This window comes from Gavia stellata, chromosome 26 (assembly GCF_030936135.1).
Source record: "Gavia stellata isolate bGavSte3 chromosome 26, bGavSte3.hap2, whole genome shotgun sequence".
Classification (NCBI taxonomy): Eukaryota; Metazoa; Chordata; class Aves; order Gaviiformes; family Gaviidae; genus Gavia; species Gavia stellata.
Window position 1 is genome coordinate 2,712,512 of NC_082619.1, and position 24,257 is coordinate 2,736,768.

Sequence of the window (24,257 nt, forward strand, 5' to 3'; positions counted from 1 at the left end):
GCAGCAGCTGCTGGTTGCTGTTAGCCACCAGCTTGGTCTGAGCAGCTCCCGCCTCAGCCTCGAACAGTTGAGAAAGGAGGGGGCTTTAGCATCAAGGGGGTTCACTCCCAGACCCTGCTTATGCCCACCGGCAGGGAAGCAGGGCTGTCTTGCGCTGTGCAGAGGGGCCTGGGCTGAGACCTGCTGACAGTGGGTGTCCTGGGGATGAGAGTCAGCATGCTGCACATAGAGCAGACCAGCTGGGTCTGGCATGCCTTTTGCTCCATGAGGAGGGGACTTAAGACCTCCACATGGAGCTTGGCTCCATGACTACCTCCTTGTGCCCTCCCCCTGCCCAGCCTGTGGGCTGCCCTACCCCACAGTCTTTCCTCTGGCTGTATCCTGCTCTGCCAAGCAGCCAAATCACTCTGTCCCAGCCCAAGGCTGGCTGTGGGAGGGGAACGCTTTCCTTGGCTCAACAGATGGTTTTTTAATTAATGCTCTTGTTAGTGCCACTCATTTCCATATGCCTTTCACGTTTAAGTGCTGTGGTGGGTGAGAGGTGTGAGTAACAGCGAGGACGGAGCCAGGCATGGCGCTGCGGAGAGTGGAGGTGCAGGGGAATGGCAGGTCCCCCACGATGAGCTGTGGAGGGGAGCGTGCGCTGGGGCCAAAGTCCTGGGGGGCACACCCTCCTATTAAGGTCCTTGAGGCCAGCTGTAACCCCACCTGCCCTGGCTCTTGATGACTGGTGTGGGCTTCCCAGGCAGTCCTCTGCGTTGCAGCCTGAGTTCCACCCAGCTTGTGCTCCCACTGGGGCGGCTCTGCAGTGGTGTGGCCCCTGTCCCAGGTCAGTGCGGGGCTGAGCGGGGCCAGGCGTGTCCCGGGGGGAGCCGACTTCAGGGCTGTTGGGCCCGCAGGGTTTGGGGCTGCGGTGGGCTCTGCCCCACGCGTGAACAGCAGCAGGCGGTGGTGGTGGGTGCTGGGGGGCTGCGGAGGCAGGGCCGGCAAACCCCAGGCTTGTGCGCTGGGGATGCTCAGGGCCTTCTGGCTTGCGGGGAGAGGAAATAGTGCCGGCCCCTTTAAGAGGATTTTTCGCTGCCTGGCAGTGCTGCCTGCCTGGGCAGCCCATCCCGTCGCCCCGACCGGCAGCAGCAGCAGCAGGGACAAAGCCGGCGGAGAGGGGTACCGCCGGGCAGCTGGGCCGGGGGGGCTGCTAGCCACTGCTGGGCTGGGGGCAGAGAGCCCCCCTCCCGCCCTGCCCGCCCAGCCCAGCCCAGCCCAGCCCAGCCCTGCGGAGGGATGGGGCGGAGACCCCGGCTGGGCACCCGCGGAGGCAGCGCCCAGCCTGGGTCCCGGCGCTGAGGGCCGGCGCTGCCGCCGAGCCGCTCCCCGCCCGGCCGGGGCTCCCGGCGCCGTCCCCCAGCCCCCGCCGCGGGCATCGCCCCTTTGTCTGCGGAGGAGGGAGAGGCGGAGGGCGCTGCGGCGGAGGCACGGCCGGGCGCTGCGCGCAGAGCGGCGGCGGGGAGAGGAGCTGCCGCGCCCGCAGCCTGCCAGGTGAGCCTGCGGGGAGGGCCTGCGGGCCTCCCTTCCCCGGGGGGGCCCCCTGCCCTGCCCTGCCCGGGGATGGAGGGGGCCGGCGGGGAGCCGGGATGAAGGAGGGACGCCCGCGGCAAAGCGGACGCCCGCGGCAAAGCAGCCGCCCCCACCCCTCGCCTCGGCGACGGGCTAAGTCGCGGAGAGCGGTTTGCGGCGTTTAGCGCTCCTCGTAACGCCCCGCCGAAGGAGCCAAGGTGAGCCCGAGGGCGCTTTGTGCCCGCCGAGCCCCCGTTGCCGCTGCGCGCACCCCGAGGCTGCGTGTGCCACGGCGGAGCCGCCGCGCCCGGACCTGGCGGCTGCTGGAAGGGCGATGGGAGCGCCGGGATCCCGCAACCCTCCTTCCCACCTCTTCTCTGCCGGGGCTGGGGCTGGCTTTCTTCCAGCCCCGAAGGGGATCTGTCTGCAACGGGGCGAGGGCTGGGAAGGTCTCGGCGCAGCTCCTGGCGAAGCCGGCATCCCTTTTCAGGGGGTTGCGCCTGTGCATTGCAGCTGTAGCGAGGAGCTGCCTGCAGCCTGCGCCTCAGCAAAATGTAGGTTAGCGAAGCGTTAGGACCCTAGCCTTGGAGGCGAGACGGGTGCTGGGCCCAGCCTGCTCAGGCATCGCTCAGGCTCCTTTTGCCGCTGCCGTGGGGACCCCCAACCCTCTCCCGGGCTGTGGTGCCGCAGTGGGCCCTGGGGTTGGTGTGCTCCCCACCCTGCTTGGCTCGACGTCCCCCCCAGCACCGCAGAGAGTCCTCACGCCAAGCGGGGATGCGGGGAGCTTGGCAGTGCTGCAGGCAGCTGTGGGGAGGGCTGCAGGCAGAAGGCACTGCCCAGCAGGAGAGCGTTTGGGCCGGTGTGTGTATTAGCATCATGCAATGGCCCCAGTTAAGTACTGGCCCGGTCTCTGAGGCTGTGCTGGTAAGAGCCGGGAAGGTGAAATAAGCCAAGGGAGGCAGAGGACTGGCACTAGTAGGGCCCCCTCCCTGTTCTATTAAGTCTGTCCCAGCAAGCCCATGGGGACCCCAGGCACCAGCTGAGGGCCTAATCTAGCCAGGACTGCTCTGCCCCAGGAGCCTGGCTGAGGCATGGCATGCTTTGTCTGAGGAACTGGCTGGAACAGTCTGCTTGCTTGGCACCCCATATCTGTGTCCCCCGAGCCCTGGCCAGGCCAGGCAGGGGTAATTCCTGGTGAGCCCTTAGGGACATCCAGGTGCAGCTGGGTGTCCCCCATTGAAGGCAGAATGTCAGATCTTCCACCTCCCATGCCCACCATGGTGGACAGGAGTGGGGCAGGGAGCCCAGCAGCAGTGGGGCTGGGGCAGCTAAACAGCCTACCAGCTCTGCTGCCAGTGCTGGACCCAGCCGCAGGAGGTGCATGAATTATTGACTGTGGAGCTGATCAGCTGCTCCTTGCCATGAGCCCCTTGGTGCCGGCTCGGCTGCCATGGCCAGGTCCATCCTTCCATCCAGCTGTGGGTGCCAGACCACAGCTGGGCAGTGTATCACGGGGCGGAGGGGGGCAGTGAGGCCTGGAGCCGGCAGGAAAGGGTGTGAGAGGACTTGCTGTGGGCTGGTCCCTGGCCCCTGCAGTCCCTGGCCCTGCGAGAGGGGCCCACTGTGAGTCGATCCCTGTGCATTTCCTACAGAGCAGCAGGATGGCAGAGAAGGGTATGGATCCCGCGTGTGTCTCCATTGCCCTGGAGGACACGGTGTGCCATACCAGCCCCCCAGATGCCCCTCTCCTCACCACCCACTTGAAGAAGGTGGAGAACCACATCACAGAGGCCCAGAGGTTTTCCCACCTCCCGAAGCGCTCGGCCGTCAACATTGAGTTCATCGACCTGTCCTACTCTGTGCGTGAAGGCTCCTGGTGGAAGAAGAGAGGTAGGAACTGCCGGCTGGGGAAGGGCAGGGGAGGGGAGAGGAGCTGCAGGGCTATTGCACCCCCCTCCTGTTCAGTATGCCTTGATCTCACCCAGGTCCCCAGCATCTCCCTCTGTGCTGGATTCATCGCTTCTCTGCCAATTCCTGCTCCAGGCAGCCCCAGCCTCTGCAAGCACAGAGTGCCTCAGCTCTCTGCCTGCCGGCGGGAGCTTACCTCAATGTGTGGCAGTGGGGCTGCACACAGGGAGCCACAGTGGCAGATGCTGGAGCCACTTGCCCCACGCTCGCTCTGCTGTCCCCTACAGCAGTGGGGGCTGGCTGGGTGGTTGGGCTGTCCGGCCCCATGGTCTGTCCGAGCGTCATGTGCTGTTTGCAGCCATGCTGTGGCTGGCTGTCCTTGCTGGGTGCCCATGGGTGGAGGGCAGGCTCGTGTCCCACAGCAGTTGCTGCGTACCTCTGCTGCGCAATGCCAGAGGAAAGGAGATCGCATCCCAGGGAAGCCTTTGGCCAGGAAAGCCTCTAGCTAGGGCTGCGGGGCGGAGATGGGGCAAATTTCCTGGTTCAGGGGCAGCCAGGATGGATTGGTTTCCCCAGCACTGTTGTTTGGGGTATGACGGCTGTGTGTGATGTGCTGACAGCAGAGGAGCCCAACGGGTGCCCCAGCTCAGAGCCTGGCGAGGAGAATATGTGTGATTTGCAGGGGATTTCCTCTCCAGCAGCTCCCTGTGCAGCTGAGACCACAGTCCCCTTTCCTGTGTGTGACTCTGGCCAAGAGCTCAGGGAGGGGAGAGGGGAGGCAGATGGCAGCTGGTGGGCGGTAGTCTGCTTTAATTAGCTCTCTCAGTTAATGGGACGCCAATCAGGCAGCCCCATGAGATGGAGGGGGAGCTGATCTGCAGAAGCTGAAGGCAGGCAGGGATGAGCAGGGGCCTGGGGTGAGCAGACCAAGGGTGCAAGGCTGCTCAGTGGGGTGGCCTGCCAGCCAGGAGCTCTGGATGAGGTCTCTGACACTGTCCCCAACCAGGTTCTGCAGCTAGGGAAACTGAGGCACTGAAAGACAGTGGGACCAGCCCTGACATCCCATGGGATGAGGTCTGCCTGTTTGTCTGGGATGCTGAGGAAGCATCTGGGAAGCTGAGGAAGCTGAGGATGCAGGAGGAGCCATGGCACAACCACGGGTTCCCCAGGGCAGAGTGTGCTGTAGCACCCAGGAGTCGTGAGGACCAGCTGCTTGCCAGTGGGCCAGTGCCCTGCAGGGAGGGAGGGGGAAAGGCTCGGGCAGCTGAACTGGAGAGGAGCGTGCCGAGGGGTGCTGGAATCTCGGGGTGGCAGTGGGAGGGACTCTCCTCTCCCCAGGCCAGGTGCAGGTGGAGGAGCTGGCAGGGAGCTCCCGCTGCCTTTGGCCGCAGCCCCCAGCATCCGTCCGCCCCGCTCTACTGAAGCAGGAGGTTACTGGCAGTCAATGAACGCAAGTAACCGCTGCGCAAGCTGCAGTGGCGCCGACGTGAGCAGCATGCGCGGTGCTGGAGCCATGTGTGTGGTGCCGGGATGCGTTGGGGGGGCTGCCGGGCATGCTCGCTCTGCTGTAGTCATGCACAGCCCCCTGCCCTCCCCTCCCAGCCCTCCCTGCCCCTCTGCCAGTGGGGCCAGCTCTTGGGTGCAGGGCGCCTGACTCGGAGGGGTGCAGAGGAGGAACCGGGAGCTTGTGGTGCCGGACGCCCTGTCCTGGGGATGGGCAAGCCAGAGGGGCTGCCCCCCTAGTGTGGTATCAGGACCGTGAGCTGGTCTGGCCCTGAGGCTTGTCCCAGCCTGTGGGCAGGGGATGGACGTGTTGCCCTCGCCCAACACCAGCTGCCACCACAGGGTGCATGGGGGGCAGATTTCCAGCGGGGAGATGCTCAGACCTGGTCCATAGTTCAGCACGGTCCTAGCACTCTGTATACCATTGCTTTTCTGCCAGGGCTGTGTTTTGGGGGCAGCTCCTGAAAGCCTGAGGCTGTGTCTGTTCCCTACTCCCAACACATCATGTTCCTTCTGCCAGAAAATGCTAATCAGCTGCGTTTAAAGCAGAGATAATTCCAGGTCTGATTAGCAGTGGCTGCTGCCGGGTATCACAGCATGAATGCCAATGAAGGCAACAGCCAGGCATCCAGTGGGCTTGGGGACGCTGCCTGCCCCATGCTACCCTGCTTCTCGCTGCCCCTCTCCACTGGCCCTAGGGGCTGGGATCTGACAACATGCCCAGGACCAATGTCACAACCTGGTAATCTTCCTCAGCAGCTACGTGCCCTGACCCAGGGATTTCCATGCTCTTTGCCATGATTCAGGGCATGTGCCTCTTCAGCACTGGAAATTGGTGGGGCCAGCCAAGGACCAGGGTCAGGGATCATGCTGGAAATGACACCTGCTGCAGCTATAGCCCTGGTGATGCTGATGGAGACAGTCTCCAGGCACATGCAGCTCCTGGCATGATGCATGGAGTTCCTGAGATCCTCCAGGTGCTGGGATGCTGTCGCAGTCCCTGTAGTGCTGCTGCTCTTGAAAGCCGAACCCATGCTGCTCTCCTTCCAGGGTACAAGACTCTCCTCAAATGCCTGTCAGGGAAGTTCTGCCAGCGGGAGCTCATTGGGATCATGGGACCCTCAGGTGCTGGGAAGTCCACACTCATGAACATCCTGGCTGGCTACAGGTGAGGCTGGGGGGAAGCCAGTGGGTCTGGAGCTGCAGGGCTGCGGGTCCTGTGCTACATCCCCCCACACCTCTTTCCTGCAGGGAGACCGGCATGAAGGGCCAGATCCTGGTGAATGGCCGGCCGCGGGACCTGCGTACCTTCCGCAAGATGTCCTGCTACATCATGCAGGATGACATGCTCCTGCCACACCTCACCGTGCTGGAGGCTATGATGGTGAGCGATGCGGGAGCCAGGCAGCCTGCTGGGCTCTGTGGGGCGTCCTGCAGACTGTGTCCTTGGGCACTGAGCCCACACTGACATCGGGCATTTCCAAGGGCTCTGGGACACGGGAACAAAATCCTGCTGTTCTTGCTCCCTTCATTCTGAGCCACCACTCCCAGACCTCAGCCTGGCAGGGCTAGGGCTAGGGTGCAGCCGATTCTGTTCCCTACATCTGACAGTCGTGTCTCCCTGCCCATCCTCTCCCTGCAGGTCTCTGCTAACCTGAAGCTGAGTGAGAAGCAGGAGGTGAAGAAAGAGCTGGTAAGTGCAGAGGAAGGTGGGCCCAGGCCCCCTCATCCCTTCCCAAGATAGGAACAGCAGGGAAAGGAGGGCCCTGAGGGGACCGGGGGATGCCAAGGGGCTCCCAGCAATGGAGCTCTGAAGGGAGGTGGCAGGGATGGGGTGAGGGTCCATGGGAGCCCATGGTGAATGAGGCTGTCTCACAGGTGAACGAGATCCTGACGGCCCTGGGGCTGCTGGAGTGCTCCTACACCCGCACCATCTCGCTGTCAGGGGGCCAGCGCAAGCGCCTGGCCATTGCCCTGGAGCTGGTGAACAATCCTCCGGTCATGTTCTTCGATGAGCCCACGAGGTGAGGCTGCAGGGGCCGGGGCTCCCTGGCACTGCCTGCCCAGCTGGGCTTCCCCTGCCGGGGACACCGGGGTGGCCGGCACCCTCTGGAGCACAGCAGGGCTGCGAGACCTGGGGGTGGGATATGACTGTGCCCAGCAGGGCTCCAAGAGGGCTGGGGCATGGCAGGGCTGGGGCTGCAAAGGGATGCTCTGCTCCATCGACCTGAGAGGAGGGTGCCCACAAGGGGAGGCAAGTGGGGGGCATCTTTAGGATGTACTTCTCCCCCTCTCAACTCTCCCCTTCTTTCTCTGCTGTCTCTTTCTCCTCCACCCCATCCTGCGTGGCCACAGCGGTCTGGACAGTGCCTCCTGCTTCCAGGTGGTTTCCCTGATGCGATCCCTGGCTCAGGGTGGGCGCACCATCATCTGCACCATCCACCAGCCCAGCGCCAAGCTCTTTGAGATGTTCGACAAGGTTTGGGCTGGGCTAGGACACAGTACTCTTCAGGGTTGCAGGGTCCCTCTGGTCCCAAGACCCAGGAGAGAGGTCATGGGAGGGATGGGCTGCAGGCATTTGACCTGGGGCTTGTGTGGCACACAGCCCTGATGGCCGGGGTCCAGCAAGGGTGCCCTGTGTCACCCTAGGCCAGGGAGGGGGGTAGGAGCAGGCGACAGTGCCCTTGGCTGCTCTGCACCTGCCATAACCTGGCTTTTTCTTCCAGCTGTACATCCTGAGCCAGGGCCAGTGCATCTTCAAAGGCGTCGTGACCAACCTCATCCCCTACCTGAAGGGTCTTGGCCTCCACTGCCCCACATACCACAACCCTGCTGACTTCAGTGAGTGCCCCTGCCCCAGCTGGGGCCGTGGTGAGGAGCAGAGGGTGGCAAGGTGCAGACCCAGCGCCCAAGCCCTAGGGGCTGCCCGGCATTGCCCCAGGTTGCCCAGGGAGCAGGGCTGTTCGTGCCCTTCCCATCAGGTGCTGGCTGGGCAGTGCTGCTGTGTGGTGGGGTGGAGGCTGTGCTGGGCTCTCACCCCCCTGCCCCACGGGGTCATGGCCTGAGCAGGCCAAGCAAAGTGATGGCAAGGGCTGGCTCAGCACCTCTCAGCGGTCCTGTCCTCCTCCACAGTAATCGAGGTGGCCTCAGGAGAGTACGGGGACCTCAACCCTGTCCTGTTCCGCGCCGTCCAGAATGGCATGTGCACCATGGCCGAGAAGAAGAGCAGCCCCAACAAGGCAGATCCATCATGCCCGGCACACTGTGTGACGGTGAGTGGGGATGAGAGGAGCCTCCTGTGGTGACGGCGAGTGGCAGGTAATGGGGTGCCCACCCAGGGACACCTCAGTCCCCCCTGCCCCATAGTGCATGGATGTTCTGTGATGCCTGGAGCCCCTTGGACACGGTGGGGAGCATGGAGGTGTTCAGCCAGCCTTTGCTTGTCTTGACCAACAGCTCTGTGCTTGCAGCTGGCCTGTTCTCACCAGGGGTGCTCTCAAGGGACACCCTGGGAGCGTTTGGGTGCCGTCCTAGTAGGGAGCCCATGTTGTGAACTTGACCCATGTCCCTGACTTGTCCGTGGTCTTGCAGGATGTGGACCACATCGAGAGCCACACGTTTGCCACCAGCACTTCAACCCAGTTCTGCATCCTCTTCAAGAGAACCTTTATCTGCATCCTAAGGGACACGGTGAGGGCAGGGGAGGCTGGGCCAGGGCTGAGGGGATGGGACCTGTTGGTCACTGGGGGCAGGCAGAGACAGAAGTTGAATGGGGTCTGGAGTGGGGCTCACCCCTGAGGAGAAGGCAGGCTGTCCTCTGCTCCCCTCGGATGCCCATGGGATGCGGCCCTGCCTCACTGAGCCCCTGTACCCTCTCTACCTGCAGGTACTGACCCACCTGCGGTTCATGTCCCACATCTGCATCGGGGTGCTGATCGGGCTGCTGTACCTACACATTGGCAATGATGCGGGCAAAGTCTTCAACAACACTGGCTTTCTCTTCTTCTCCATGCTCTTCCTCATGTTTGCTGCACTGATGCCCACTATCCTCACCTGTAAGGAGCTCCTTCCCCCAACACCCATTCACTGCTCCCAACCCTTGGGACAGAGGGGGGTTCTTCAGCGATGTGGGAGTGTCTGCTGGGCAGTGTATGGTGGAGCCAGATGAATTGGACAAAAGAGGGGAAATAAGAGAGGAGAAGAAAAAAAATTCAAACGAAGAAGAGGGGGAAAACTTCTGTTTGGGTATATTGCAGTTTTGCCCTTTATTTAATGTTTGGCTATAATGTACTTGCTGGCTCAAAGCAAAATACTGGAATTTTTTTTTTTTTTTTTTCTGAGAAGATGTCTGTAAAGCTGTGTTTTCAGCTGTTTCACCTCTCTTTCACTTCCTCAAAAAGTTTGCCTAAAAACCCCCAGCTGAGCCAACTTTTCCATGCAGAAAGTTCCCACATCAGTCACTGATTTTTTTTTTGTCCCTGGTGAAGATTTGAGCACCCACTCGTGACGCAGGCAGGAGGCTGCCTGGTGCTCTGTGCTGGGGCAGCATCACATCTGCCTGCACCGGGGCAAGTGGGAGTCGGGTCTGGAGCAGCCCAGGCCAGGGCACTGCTGGCTGCTAACTCCTTGTTTCTTTGCAGTCCCCCAGGAGATGTCTGTATTCCTGCGAGAGCACTTGAACTACTGGTACAGCCTGAAAGCCTATTATCTGGCAAAGACCATGGCGGATGTGCCCTTCCAGGTGAGCTTTCGGCTGGACTAAAGCGTGGCCCTGATGCTGATGTGCCTTCCGAGGCACAGCCAACTGCCCAGCTACCCCAACACCCCAGGCTGGCCTTTGAGGGGTCCCTGTGGCCTTCCATCCCTCAGGTAGGGTCTGTGGGGTGAGGATGGCCATGGGTCTAGCAGAGTGGTCTCTTTGCTTGCCCCTCTCCAGGTGATCTGCCCCATCGCATACTGCAGCATCGTGTACTGGATGACAGGTCAGCCGCCCGAAGCCACACGCTTCCTCCTCTTCTCTGCCTTGGCCACCGCCACTGCCCTGGTGGCCCAGTCCCTCGGACTTCTCATCGGAGCGGCTTCCACTTCCCTACAGGTCAGACAGGGCCCCGGCTTTGCCTGTTACGTGGAGACGGGGGGAGAGTTGCAGGGGGTCTCACGACAAGGAGGGACGTGTTGCCTATAGGCAGGCATGTGAGTGCCACAGGCGGTGTACCCGGGGACAGGGACATGACAGCCAGTGGCCTCTGTTCCCCAGGTGGCCACCTTTGTGGGACCCGTCACTGCCATCCCCGTCCTGCTCTTCTCGGGCTTCTTCGTCAGCTTCAAGACCATCCCCACGTATCTGCAGTGGAGCTCCTACGTCTCCTATGTCAGGTGGGACCCCGTGCTCTGGCCAGAAGCTCCCTGCCCTGGGCTCCCATGGGCTGGGGAGAGAATGGGGCTGCCTGGGGGCACACGGTGACTCTTGGGGTGTGCTCTGCCCTAGGTATGGCTTCGAGGGCGTCATTCTCACCATCTATGCCATGGAGCGTGAGGACCTGGAGTGCCTCGAGGACTTCTGCCCTTTCCAAAAACCCATCAAAATCCTGCAGGAGCTGGATGTGGAGGAGGCCAAGCTCTACCTGGACTTCCTCATCCTGGGCATCTTCTTTGTCATCCTGCGGCTCCTGGCTTACCTGGTCCTCAGGTACAAAGTCAAGTCAGAGAGATAAAGGGGCCGTGGGGCCCCGATGCTGTTCCCGGGCCTGGCCTGCCGTAAGAGACGGTTCTGCAGATGGACACAGTGCTCCTAGCAGGTCATGGACTGCGGTGGAGGCGTTGGTAGGTGCCAGCCAGGCCTGGCTCAGTCGAGAAGGGTTTTGAGACATCTCGGAACTGTTTTAACCTTTCCACACACTCTTCATTGCAAAAGTTTTGTACAGCCCTGGCATGTGCCACCCTCTCCCCCAGGACTGCCGAACCCCACGGAGCTTCGACCCCCTCTTGTCGCCCCTGCCCGGCACTGCCCTTCTCCACCAAACACATTGGGACACCGGGGACAGTCCCGCGGAGGAAGCTGTCTGCCGAGCAAGGCCGAGAGGGGCCGGCTGCTCTGGGCAGCAGGGGAGCGGCACCCTGGGGCTGCCTGATCCTGGGGCTGAAGCCGGGAAGAGACACCTGCAGAGCATGGATCGATAGTGCAGCACATAGCCCCGTTGCTCGCCCTGGCCAGCAGCATGTGTGTCAGTGCTAAGAAGAGCCCGAAGATGCATTAGGCCAGGTTGCACAAGGCTTTAGTGTTGCCTGTTGCCGTAGCCACAGAAATTGCTGCATCCCCTTTTTCTTTCTGCATAAACCCCCGCCTCTGTTTTTTTCCCCCCCTTTTTTCTTTTCTTTCTTTTTTTATAAATGCCACTGCTTCCCAGTCTGCATGGAGGGGAAAGGGAGCCAGCAGGCAGAGAAGGACTTGGGGCTCTGTCTCAGACTTCTGCTCGGATGCCATCGTCAGAGATGGGATCTTCAAACCTGGGGATGTGGCAGGGTCTGTGGGAATGGGACAGTATTCTCAGACCTTAGGGAGTCTCACGTTCAGTCCCTGTTGTCTTTGGGGTCTGAGCCAAGAGGATAAAATCAATCAACGTGGAGAGAAATGACTGGTCCCTTCAAGTGCTGCATGGAGTGGGGAGGATTTAAGTTCCCACACCCTGCCAGTGCCAGGCGGCTGAAAAGCAGGGCTGGGCTCAGCCGTGCCATTGCTGGATCCTCTACTGCAGGAGAAGAGCTGGCCCTGAGTCCTTCCCTTGCACCGTCTCACTCCTCGCTCCTCTTCCCCCAGCACAGCTGTGGCTGTCTCAGCAGAACAGGGAGGACGAGCCTTGCTCAGCACTGTCTGTGCAAGGAGGGGATGCCGGCCCCAGGGACGCCTGGCCTCATCACAGTGCAAACCTCCCAGGTAACACTGTGCAGAAGGGAGTCCCAGCAGTGCCAGAACTGGAAAGCAGGTGAGATCTTGGAGCATTTTTTTTTTTTTGCATTGGGCGACACTGACACTGGGAAGGGCTTTGCACTTTGTGACTGGTATCAGGACAAGGTCCCTTTTGGCAAGCATCTCTGGTGGTTCCTCCAAAGTCACCTGCCTCTCCACGCCCCTTGCAGAGGGAAGGCATTTCGGCACCTTGCTGGCTCTCCAAAGGAACAGATCTGAGACCAGAACTGGTGGGGCATCTGCACACGCTGCTGTGCTGGGAGCACAGCACGCCGCTTAGCCACAGAGCACAGGCCTGTCTCTGTGGGTGTGCTGGCACCGGTGTCATGGGGCTGCACTGGTCACCCACCCACATGGGAACCCACTGCTTTTTAGTGAGCACAGACATGGGGAAGGCAGCTCTGCCCCATCCTGGCATGCTGGGCCCTGGTTCAAGTGCCGTCTGTGAGATGCTGCTGCCGGCATGCTCTGAGCAGCAGGGGATTGCAGGGCAAATGCCAGATTTCAGCAAAATCCTTGAGACTGTGCTTTTACTGGCTCATGTTGGGACTGCTCCACACAGCAGGCTCTGGCTGGCCTGCAGGTGGACGGCAGACGTGTGGCAGCAGTGATGCTGGGCACTCAGCAAGGTTGGGTTTCCCCTGCCTGGACAGCATCGCTGAGAGGAGCTGGTAGCCATGGGGCTCTCCTGCACAGAGGATCTGGAAGCAGGACATGCTCTGATGCCCTTTCCATGCTGAGCATTGGGGTTTTCCCCAGGGGCTCTTTTCTGACTTACTGCTGTCCCTCACAAATTTCCCCTCCGCTCCTGGATCCTCCTTCACTGCCAGCCCTGTGCCATGCTCTGCAATGGAGCCATGCCAGCTTGGGGGCTGCAGTCTCCTGGGCACAATGCTGCCAACTGCAGCTGCAGGGACACGGTCGAATGGGGAACGGTCCCCATGTCTGCTCCACAGAGCAGACTTGGGGATGGTGGATGGATGGGCCAGGAGCCAGGGGGATGGTGGAGCTGCAGGCTGTCACCCTTCTCCATCTCACTGTCTGTGGGGCTGATGGGACCAGTGCCCCACTTCTGTCCTGCCTCTGGGCTGTGGCTAGTTAAGCCTTGCCCAGTGCAGGGTGTGCACTGCTGGGCTGAGGGTTTTCCGCTGGCTGGATACCAAGTTGGCAGGAGGTGCCAACGGTGCAGCTTTGCACAGCTCCTGCCTCCTGCCCACTCCCTGGCAGCGCGGGCTCTTGTGATGGGTCCTGCTTCCTGCACGCTGGAGGAACTGCTCTCTGCACCCAGCACATGGTACCTCCTGGGACACCCCTGCGCCATTGCAGCCAGCGCCACCGCCACTCCCAGAAGGACCAGGACGAGACGGACTAGTGATGGCCCGTGTGTGGAGCAGAGGGGGCTACCAGCAGGCACCCATGACTGCCACTGCCCATGTCCCCCACGCACAGGGATGCTGCAACAGAAGCCTTCGCTGGCCAGCCTCTGCTGCTTGCAGAGAAACCCCATGGGACAGGCTGCCTGAGCTTGGCGTGGCTGGAGGGAGACTGCCGGGCCAGGTGGCTCCACAGGTGGCTGCTCGGACCAGCCTGTCCGGGATGGGGCAGTTGGCAGCACGCCCAGGATCTCCAGGACAGTTCAGCACAGCCTGGGCCTCCTGTGCCGGTGAGTGCGCAGGTTGCAGAGTCCCAGCTGACCAGGTACACGGCCACTGCGGGGCAGGGGGCCGGGGTGAGCTCTGGAGGTAGAGGATGGCTTTGTACCTGAGCTGGGCAAGGGCGCTGGGGAGTGGGGGTTATGGGGCAGGTGCCCCTCATCCCCAGGGCAGCAGGAGACCTGAGGTGCCCTGGAGAAGGGCACTGGCACTGCTGGCAGAGCCGGCAAATGGATGCGTTGGTACAAAGGGGCTGTAATGAGTTGAGGGTTCTAGGCACCCCGTGGCACAGAGGGCCTGGGTCTGGCAGACCCTGCCCTAGGCAAAGGCACCCTCAGTGGTGCCCAGGGAGTGACCTGAGCTGAGGTGCCAGAACGGGGCTATCCGTTGCCCCTTCCCTCTCAGCAAGGACAATCCCAGAGATGGTGGAAGGCACACAGAGAAATGCAAAGGGACTGAGCACGTTTGCACTGAGCCCCGCAGGCTGCGTGGCTGGGCTGAGCGCTTGGGGTTTATTGCCCCTCCACTGCCTGGGTGGCCCCCTGCCCCACAGGAGCAGGGTGAGAGGGGTTGTCTCTGCACTGGCACGGCAGAGGGATGGCATGCAGCCACCCTGCTCTTGGGGGCCCTTAGTGGAGCAAGTCTGGGACACTCCAGCTCACTGGCTAGTGGACATCTCTCCGGGACGGTCTCTTCAGGGCAAGATAGGCACCGAGCTGGGCTGTGGCAGGACACCTTGGCAATAACACTAGTCATTTTGTGGTGTGGGACCAGGGGTGCCCAGGCTGGGTCTTGCCTTGTCCTGAGTGGGTGGGGAACACCCATGTGCTGGGCTGGCATGCAGCAGTGAGGATGCACTTTATCAGAGCAGGGGAGTGGGGCTGTGGGTGCTTCTGTCTACGGGAATCCCACCAGGGAACGCGTCTGGATAATCATGAGGAGTGTGATGGAGGAGAGCAGGCTTCTTCCCCCACACCTCCTCTCCCCTCCTGCCCCCTGCTTTTCCTTGCAATGCACTTTGAATGGATGAGGATGTGGTTCAGGCCATGGCTCCAGCTCCCTGGGAGCACCAGTTGAACCTCAACCCATCTAAAACTGCTTCAGCCCCTTCGCCTGGCACCTTCAGCCCACAGGCCCGGTTGTATCAGGTACTGCCTCTCCCCCATGCGTGCTGTGAATGCAGGCAGGCAAGCAGGGGTATGGCCTCTCACCTCCACGCATGTCCAGGCCACCTTTGTCACATGCACAAGACGAGCAAATGCATCATCACCGGCTGGTGCTAGGGTTTGCTGGAGGAGAGACTGGGCTAGCGCAGGGAGGGGATGGGGCATCTCCCAGGGCTTCACCCCTCTCTCAAATCCGGCAATAAAACAGTGTTTCATTGTCACTGTGTGTGAACACCATTTGTCCTGTCCCTCTGCCACGGGACCTCCTGGTGCCACAGGCAGCCTGCGGCTGCCTGGGATCTCTTCGTGTGTCCCTGCCATGCTGGACCCTGTGGTTTTCCAGCCTTCACCTTGTCCACGTGTGCAGAGGAGGTTGTGCAGTGGGCTGCACGTGTGGTACAGGGCAGGGGTGGACCATGCAGAGAGGTGCACCTGCTGAAACCCGTGCTCCCACGTGGCCAGAGGTGAGCTGCTTTTTTCCTGGGACCCTTTGCCAAAGTAAGATGCAGATAACAGCTCGAAGGCCAAGGGAGTCTGCTCGCACAGCTGTAGCTCTGCTGTGCTAGCTGTGTGTGGGTGGCATTTGCCCACATCCTTCTGCCTTGCCGGGGGGAGGCTGCGAAGCGGGGCCCGGGCACCGCTGTCCACAGCTGCAGCCTGGCAGGAACCAGGCAGGGTGGAGGTGAGCCCCTCGGCTCTGCGGGGAGCACAGGGCTCCTGGCAGGGCCCTGCTGGCTCTCTGGGCTGTGCCACGCATGCAGGTAAGTGCCCCGCAGGGACAGGGTGCCTGGGTCCCAGCTTGCTGCTGGTTCTTACCAGTGTCCGGAGGGCCCCAGGAGCTACTGAGCAGGTGGAGATGTTGCGGCTTATTTCAGTCGTTCTGAGATGCCAGCTGTACTTGTTGGATTTCACACATCAATAAAACTTATATTTATAGTGTACTGCCTGGATGCCTCTGCTCCCTGAGCAGCCAGAGGGCACGCATGCAAGGGGAGATGTCTGTGCCTGGGAACACCCACAGGTCTCCCTGCGCTGGGGTGTGGAGGTGGGTGCTGGGGGGGCAGCACGCAGGCAGGTGGCTGCACACATCGCTGGGGATGGATGCCGAGTGTCTGCAAAGGTGTGCAGGGATGTGTATGTCTGTGTGGGCTCTGTGCAGGCCTTTGGGGTGCGAGTGTGGCCTCCGGCACTACCCGGGTGTGAACCCTCGGCCCCAGCACCCCTGGCTCAGCACTGCCTGTGGCTGGCTGGGGTGGGCCAGTGCTTCCTGGGACAGCACCCAGGGACCGAGCAGAGTGCACGCAGCCCTGCAGACACGGCTGGCTGTGGTCTCAGCACCACCTTACTGGGCTGCCAGCGCAGATCTGCAAGCAGCGAAAGGGTAGGTATATATATGTCTGTGTGTGTGTCCATGCATGTGTGTTACACAGGCAAAACCAGGCGGTGCTGGGCTGGGCTGTCCTGCCAGCACAGCTTCCTCTGGGACGTTTTCCCTGCAGAGCTGCTGTTCTCCCATTCCCTGCACCGTGCTCTGTGTGAGTCGGTGGCAGCTGAGCACGGGGGGGATTTCACTCCGGAGCAGGACTTGTCCTTGCGGGCTCCTGTTGCACAGCCGGGCACCAGCTGGGGATGCAGAGCCACCAGATGTGTCCGGAGGAAACCCCGCCTTGCAGCACTGCTAGTAAGACCCCAGGACCCACCCCATACTGTGTGTGTCCCTGTGTTTGGGGGTACAGGTGTTTTTCCTTGCCGTTGTGCCTGCTGGTCCCTCTGTCGTGTCCCCAAAGTGGAGCCATGGCCATCCTCCTCACCCTGCTCAGCAGAGCTGGCAGCCGCTGTGCGCGGGGCAGGACGGGACAGGACGGCGTTGCAGGAAGTTACAACTGCAAAACAGCCGCCTCCAGAGAGGAGCCTCTTCCCGGGACAGGGATGGAAGGAGGCGGCTGAGCAGCACCGGTCTCTCCTCCACAGGCCCCACGGGCTCAGTGCCGGGCAGCGCGAGCACAGGGAGCCGTGGGATCGGCCTCCCTGGCGAGGAGTCCTGCTGGAGGTAACCCCGCCGCTTTCAGCGCGGCTGTCGCTCTCGCCTTGCTCAGCGCCAGCCTCACCATTGCCCTGAGCTCCAGGTCTCTGCTCTGCCAGGGCCTCAGACACCCTGTCCCTGCGGACACGGAAGCAGGGAGGCGGGAGGCCGGGTGACCAGAGTGCGTGTGGGCCAGGCACGCACTAGGGGTGCCTGAAGGGGGACCGCAGCAGGCGGGCGGCACGGGGCCCTCCGCTCGGCAGCGTGCCCTGGGCGGCGGAGGGGGCCGGGAGCTGGGCAGGGGATGCATCGGGGTTTGCTTGCTGCAAAGACCTCGAGGTCAGGACACCCAGGTTCAACGTCGGCTCCACTGGACCCACCCCCGTGCCTCAGTTTCTCCATCTGGATAACGTGACGAGGGACAGCAAAAAGCCCGGGCTGTGGGAGGCGTGAGCAAGCCGTCGTTCTGCTCGTCCTCTCCTGGGGGAGGCCAAATGCAGAGAGATTTGCACGCTGTCCCTTCTTACCTGCTGGGGTTTGCTTACACCCTCCCACCCCATGCTCCAGTTTCTCAGGATGTTGGGGGCTGTGAGTGCAACCTGTGTTCCTGAAGGATCACCCTGCTGAGCTGGGGCGGGAGCCTGAGTCAGTGCCGGCACAGCTGGTTCTGCCGGACTGGACCGTATCAGGGCAGGTAAGGCTGGGCGGGGTGCTGCTGCGCCACATCCCTGGGGAGCAGAGCTGCCGACCCCGTCCCGCTCTGCCCCACAGAGCCAGGCCCGTGCGGGACAGCTGCCCGAGCACCCCGGAGCTGCTGAGCCCCTCGTCCACCTCTGGAGATGGGCACTTTGCCTGGGAAAAATCACCGTGTGCCAGGCTGGACCCGGTGCAGCCCCGAGGGACCAGCTGAGCCCCCGCAGCCCCCTGCCAGCCTGTGCCCTGGCTACTGCTGGCTGCAGCCTCCCCGGCTGCTTTAAATGGGAGGAGGCTGTGCTCAGCATCCCTGCGTGCCGCAGCCGCCTTGGCCTGGCGAGAGGGCTCAGCGACTGCCAAGGACGCGGCAAGGGCTGCCCGCCGGGGGACAGGACCGCTCGGCAGGGCCAGCCACCACCGGGCAGCCCTGGGGCACGCCGGTGACAGACTGGGGAAAGCCACCACGCATGTGGATATGGGATCACCTTTATTTTCTGCCTTTCCTAAGCCCCTCCCTGCTGTCTCCTCTCTCCCAGCCCCAGCTCCTGGTTTTACAGGATTTCATGGCTGTTTGGGGAGGGCGGTTGGTTTGTTCTAATATAAAGCCCTAAAACGGCAAGCCCTCAAGCCTGGGAGGAGGAAGCCTGCCCTCTCCCCAGCACTTTTGTTCTCTCGGTTATGATAGTTGTTTATAGCTGTACTGTTACAGCCGAGTCTAGGCTAGTGACTTTTGGCTGCTAAGAGGGAGGAGATTGTCCCCTGCCCCTTGTGCATTAGGAGGCTGGTCCCAACTGAGGCCCGTGGGGGTGGGTTTGGGGGGCAGGCAGGCTTGCCTGGCAGGGTGAGTACCTCCTCAGGGCCCTGCTTTGCTGCCCTCTCGGCTGCACCCCCCCGGCGATGTCCAGGTAGGTCTGTGAAGGGTGCTGGATGGGGAGTCTGAGGCGGGACATGCTTCTGCCAGCTCAGCTCTGCTCCAGCCATGGTGCTGGCCGGCCCACCACTGCTCCCCATGGCTGGTGGGTTTGTGGGGTCGGATGTGGGAGCGGGTCGTTCCTGATCCAGGCATCCCTGGGCTAGGGCAGGGGCAGGTACAGCCTCAGGCTGCAAAGCTGGGCTGGCGCAGGGAACCAGCACGTCCAGGCACCCAGCCTGCCTCATGGGCTGTCCCCTCTCTTTCAGGAAGAGGATGTCTCGGGCCATGCAATGCCAGAGCTGCCTGCCCTGGGGCAGCTGGACACAGATGCATCGATCCCTGCCAAGGAGCAGGGGGACCCGAAGTGTGTATCTGTGTGCTGCTTCAGTGCCAGGTAAGTGGGGCTCTGTGCCTGTGGGACTGTGACCTTGAATCTGTCCTGCTCCCAGGGAAGCCCTGTCCCTGGTGGACATCCCTCCCCAGTGGGAGGGAGCCTGTGCAGTCTGTGGGTCACCCCAGCAAGACACGAAGCCAATGAGCTCGGTGGTGTTAGCTCTGCTGGGCTGGAGAAGGCCATCCCTGACTTCGTGCGTTCTTCTTCGCCCCCCAGGCGCTGCAGGCAGCTACTTCCTCAGGAAGATCCTTTGCACAAGTGGCATCTCCCTCCCCAGGTACAGTGCCACACAGCTGGGACCTGGCCCATTCTGCGCTGTGGCTGTTTGCCACAGGACCTGGGTGGCTGAGCTGGCTGCCTTGGGACCACTGGGGCTCTGCAGGCAGAGATGCTGCTTTGCTTCCACCTAGAAAACAACCCAGACCCAACTCCCTGCCTGCTCTGAATTCAGCCCCACTTCTCTGCCTTGCCATGGGTTTGCTGGGGATGCACAATGCATGGCTGGCTGACCTGCCTTCAGTTCCTAGCTGTGCCCTTGCCCAGCCCTGTGCTCTCCCTTGGTGTAGGGGAAGGAAGGGGTGAACTGGCTCTACTCAGCACTTCCCACTGCACTCACTTGTGATCTGCCTGCCCTGCCCCAGGCAGGGCTTGGAGCTGCTGGCCCCTGCCCTCCTGGTGACACTATCCCTCCTCTTGCAGGGGCTGTGTTCGCTACCAGGGAGGGTCCCAGGAGCACTCTGTCCAGCCCAGCTCCTCTCGCCACGGCTTGTCCCAGCTGCGGAACGTGGCCTCTTCTGGTAAGCTTGCAGCCCTGCGCTGAAGAGGATGGAGGGTCCTACACAGTGGGTTGGGGGCAGCTGCTGTCCTGGGCAGTGTGAGGGTTAGCAAGAGCTGGGCTGTATCTTCCTCTCTGCAGCCACGTCACCGCAGTGGCTTGGGGCAGGCAACTTCCCCGATCCCCTGCCAGTGAGAAGCCCTTGTCTTGTCAAGTACCTTCCTCTTCCCAGATGCTATTAAGAAACACCAGAAGAGCCTGTCTGCATGGTTCAGCCACCAGCCCAATGAAGAGAGGCAGTTCGGCCCTTCCTTCTCGCTGGACGCAGTCCACGTGGACCCAGTGATCCGGGAGAGCTCCCTGGAGGAGATCCTGAAGCCCTCACCTGACCTAACCATCCAGAACCAGCTCCAGCAGCCCTGCAGCCAGGTTATCAGCCTCCAGAACCTTTTCGACGTGGATGCCTGTGGGCGGCAGGTGAAGAATGTGGTGCTGTACGGCACTGTGGGCACAGGGAAAAGCACCCTCATCAAGAAGATGGTGGTGGACTGGTGCCATGGTCGCCTACCCCGCTTTGAGCTGGTCATCCCCTTCTCCTGTGAGGACCTGTCCCATAGTCATGCCCCCATCTCCTTACGGCGCCTCATAACCAAGAAGTACCAGCACCTCCGGGACGTGGTGCCAATGCTGGGCACTTCCAACCTCAAGGTGCTTTTCATCCTCAATGGCCTGGAGCGCCTCAACTTGGACTTCCGGCTGGCTGGCACGGAGCTGTGCTGTGACCCCAATGAGCCTGTGCCTCCCTCTGCCATCGTGGTCAACCTGCTGCGAAAATACCTCCTGCCAGAGGTCAGTGTCTCACTCCAGCTCCTTCGTGCTGGAGAAAGGCTGGGGTGAGCCCTGGGGCATTGCAGGCATAGGCATTGTGCTAACTGCTTGTAGTCCAGCTTGGCTGTGAGCGAACAGCCAGCCTCTGCTCCTGGAGGGACTCACCAAGGTGGCCTTATGTCACTGTTACTGGTTTGTCTCTGGGAGATCTTTGGGCAGGCCTGGCAAGGCAAAGAAGGCTGTCTGCTGGGCTGTGGTCTTCCAGACTTGATATATGTCTAGTAGGGGATGGGGAAAACCCTTCTGTCCCCTCTGCCTGGGCCAGATTTGAACCAACACCCTTTGGGCAGCAGCTTCTTGACCCCCAGCCCCTGGGGTGGTGTGACCCTTGTGCCCCTATATGTGAGTTATGCACTTGGGACCCTGCTGAGCTTAGATCAAACCTACAGAGGGAGCACCTCCAAACTCACCCAGCCCTCTGCTTCCAGGCCAGCATCATCGTCACCACGCGCCCATCAGCGGTGCGCCGGATCCCTGGCAAGTACGTGGGCCGCTATGCCGAGATCTGTGGCTTCTCAGACACCAACCTGCAGAAGCTGTATTTCCAGATGCGTCTCAGCCAGCCTGGCTGCAGTGGAAAGGACAGTGTGGGTAGCAGCTCAGGTGAGCAGGAAAACTTGGTAGAGATGTTGTCGAGGAACTTGGAGCGCCACAACCAAATAGCTGCTGCCTGCTTCTTGCCCTCTTACTGCTGGCTGGTGTGCACCACGCTGCACTTCCTCTACTTCACCAGGACAGTGCCTCCCAGCCAGACCCTGACTGGCATCTACACCAGCTTCCTGAGGCTCAACTTCAGCGGGGAGGTGCTGGACAGCACCGACCCCACCAACATCTCCATGATGAAGTACGTGGCCAAGGCGGTGGGCAAGCTGGCCTACGAAGGGGTGATGTCCCGCAAGACCTGCTTCTCAGAGGATGACCTGCAGCAGTGCTTTGAGGTGGAGATGAAGACTGAAAGTGAGCTCAACCTCCTGGAGGTCTTCCGCAGCGATGTCTTCCGCTTCTTCCTCACTCCATGTGTGCAGCCAGGCAAAGAGCACACCTTTGTCTTCACCATCCCTGCTATGCAGGAGTACCTGGCAGCCCTGTATGTGGTGCTGGGTGAGAAGAAGACCCTGGCACAGAGACTGGGGAAGGAGCTGTCAGAGATCATTGGGAAGGTGAGTGAAGATGTCGCTGTCGTCCTGAGTATCATCTCCAAGGTGCTGCCCTTGCGCTTCCTGCCAGTGCTCTTAAACCTGCTCAAAATCTTCCCTCGCTACTTCTCCCGGCTGAGCGGTAAGGACCGGGATGCTATTGCCCACACCATGGCAGAGGAGCTATTCAAAGAGGAGGACTACTACAATGATGATGTCTTGGATCAGATCAATTCCAGCATCCTGGGCATGGAGGGCCCCATGCGCCACCCTGATGAGGCCCCTGATGATGAGGTCTTTGAGCTCTTCCCCATCTTCATGGGTGGGATACTATCCCGCCGTAACCGTGCTATCCTGGAGCAGCTGGGCTGCTCTATCAAGAACCTGGCGGCCTTTGAGATCGCTAAGGCCATGAAGAAGACGGTCATCAGGAACAGCCGCAAGGGGCTTCCCCCCTCCGAGCTGATGGACTACCTCTTCTTCCTGCATGAGTTCCAGAATGAGCGCTTCACAGCTGAGGCCATCCGCTCCCTCCGGACTGTCAACCTCTCATCTGTCAAGATGACCCCGCTCAAGTGCTCTGTACTGGCATCTGTCATGGGCACCACGTGCCACGAGGTGAAGGAGCTGAACCTGACCTCCTGCAACCTTGACACAAGCAGCTTGAGGATCCTCTTCCCTGTCCTGCTGCGATGCAAAGCTCTCCAGTGAGTACCACATTCTTCTGCCCTTGGGCAGTGCTCAAAAATTGGGCTCTCCCTCACCTCTGCCCATCACAGGGATACACTAGGAGCCCGAGCATGGCAAAGGCAGGGAAGGGCATGCATGCCCCTGTTTATTCTCGGTGCAGACCTGGGGGACTACAGCTTCCAACATGCAACGCTCCTTGAGCCTCCTTGCTAGGGCACTGCATGCTGGGATTTGCAGTCCTAGCACACCCTCCCGTAGGACTCTTTGGGCAGCTCTCTGCATCTGGTACCACAGGCTGGGCTGCCAGCTCCTCTGGCAGACCCAAGTCCCTCCCATTGCTTGGCCCCGGAGCCACCCAGCATCCCCGTGTAGCTAGCTCTGCTGCTTCTAACTCTGGGCGGGAGATATGCCGCCCAAGGGTGGGAGTCTGGGCTGCGCAAAGGGATGGGTCCTGTTGCAGTCCATTTGTGGAACTGCAGTCTTCCTGTCGCCCAGGGGGTGGCGAGCCATGCTCAGCAGAGATGGACTTGGGTGTGCAGCGGGGCTGTGCAGCACTTCCTTCCTCCAGATGCGCAGGAAGGCTTGGTGGGGTCCTGATCCCTCCTCAGACCTTCACCCAACCCCTGCGGACCCTGCACCCTCTTCCCCTCCCTTGCTCCTGCTGGCATGGGCTCTGCTGGCTGCGGTTCCAGTGTGCTCCCTTTTGGAGAGGAAGCCTTGTGTGGCCTTGTCTGGGGACCCCGGGTAGGATGGTGATGGGGAGGGCCAAGGAAAATGGAGAGAGCAGGGTTGCCAGTCCCTTAGGTAACAGCCATTTTGGTCCTGCCACCCCCATGTCTCTCTCTGCATCAGTCTGCAGCTCAACAGCCTGGGCTCTGATGCCTGCAAGGAAATACGTGACCTGCTCCTGCATGACAAGTGTGTGGTGAGCAACCTGCGGTGAGTACTGCCTCTGTCCTTGCATGAAACTGTTTCTGATGCCCACCATGTGCCCTGGCCTTGGGCCCCCTGCCCAGCTTTGGCATTGCCCTGAGCTTCTGTGTCCACAGGCTGGCAAATAACCCCGTGGGCGAGCAGGGGGCACAATACCTGGCTGAGGCGCTGGCAGGCAACCGCTCGCTGACCCATTTGTCCCTGCTCCACACCGCACTGGGTGACCAGGGTGCCGAAGTCATTGCTCAGCACCTGGCCAAGAACCAGCACCTCCAGGAGCTCAACCTGGGCTACAACTCCCTGACTGACACAGCCGCCCTGCATGTGGTGGAGGTGGCCAAAAAGCACGCAACGCTGGACAAAGTGCAGTGAGTTCACTCTGCCCCATCTCTTCCCTCTTGCAGGCGATGCCTCTGACCCAGTGTCCCTCCCCACGGCAGCAAGCAGGGAGCCCTCCTCTGCCTCTGCGTCCTGCCTCCACGCCTCACAGTGTCTCTTGTTCCTTTTCTCTCATCCCACAGTCTGTACTTCAATGACATCAGTGAGGACGGCAAGCGGGCACTTCACAGCCTGCGCATGGACCGGGACGGCGTCAGAGCGCTGGTTTTCCTTACAGCAGGCACCGACGTCTCCGACTACTGGTCAAACATCCTGAACGTGGTGCAGAGGAACCTGCCTTTCTGGGACCGCGAGCGGGTTCGGCAGCACCTTGCCCTTATCCTGCAGGACCTGGAGAGCAGCCGGAGACAGACTGCCAACCCCTGGAGGAAAGCCAAGTTCCTACGAGTTGAGAGTGAGGTCAAGAAGATGCTGGGGAAACTGCAGCACGGGACCCTTTAACCTGCTGTCCATCCACCCAGCCGGGGAGGGAGCTGAGCTGCTGGGGAGGAAACACTGGAGTGTGCCTCGGCAGCACATTCCCTGCGCCCTTATCCACGTGGAGATGCCTAGTGGTCGGGTGCTACCAAGGCTGTCAAAGGTGCTGGGTATGTAGGGTTCAGCCCTCATCTGTGGGCAAGGCTAAAGTGTGGGAGAACTGTACAGAGACCAGGCCAGGAGCAA

The 24,257-nt window shown here is 61.3% G+C and overlaps 2 protein-coding genes across 2 annotated transcripts; both read left to right on the forward strand.

Annotated features, from left to right (window-relative positions):
- Positions 1–2,435: 2,435 nt before the first annotated feature.
- On the forward strand, positions 2,436–10,679 carry ABCG4 (ATP binding cassette subfamily G member 4). Its single transcript, XM_059829709.1, is given in 16 exon segments — positions 2,436–2,546; positions 2,549–2,599; positions 3,207–3,444; positions 6,016–6,133; positions 6,217–6,349; positions 6,608–6,658; positions 6,844–6,989; positions 7,321–7,444; positions 7,692–7,806; positions 8,098–8,237; positions 8,557–8,655; positions 8,852–9,020; positions 9,606–9,706; positions 9,902–10,060; positions 10,223–10,341; positions 10,454–10,679. Coding segments are annotated over 16 exon segments (2,100 nt in total).
- Positions 10,680–17,399: 6,720 nt separating this feature from the next.
- On the forward strand, positions 17,400–24,119 carry NLRX1 (NLR family member X1). The gene is made up of 9 exons (XM_059829631.1): positions 17,400–17,467; positions 18,646–18,773; positions 18,990–19,050; positions 19,473–19,570; positions 19,781–20,397; positions 20,865–22,279; positions 23,115–23,201; positions 23,312–23,563; positions 23,717–24,119. Exons 2-9 carry the CDS (start codon positions 18,653–18,655, stop codon positions 24,033–24,035), a joined length of 2,970 nt encoding a protein of 989 aa, XP_059685614.1. The 5' UTR covers positions 17,400–17,467; positions 18,646–18,652; the 3' UTR covers positions 24,036–24,119.
- Positions 24,120–24,257: the final 138 nt, after the last annotated feature.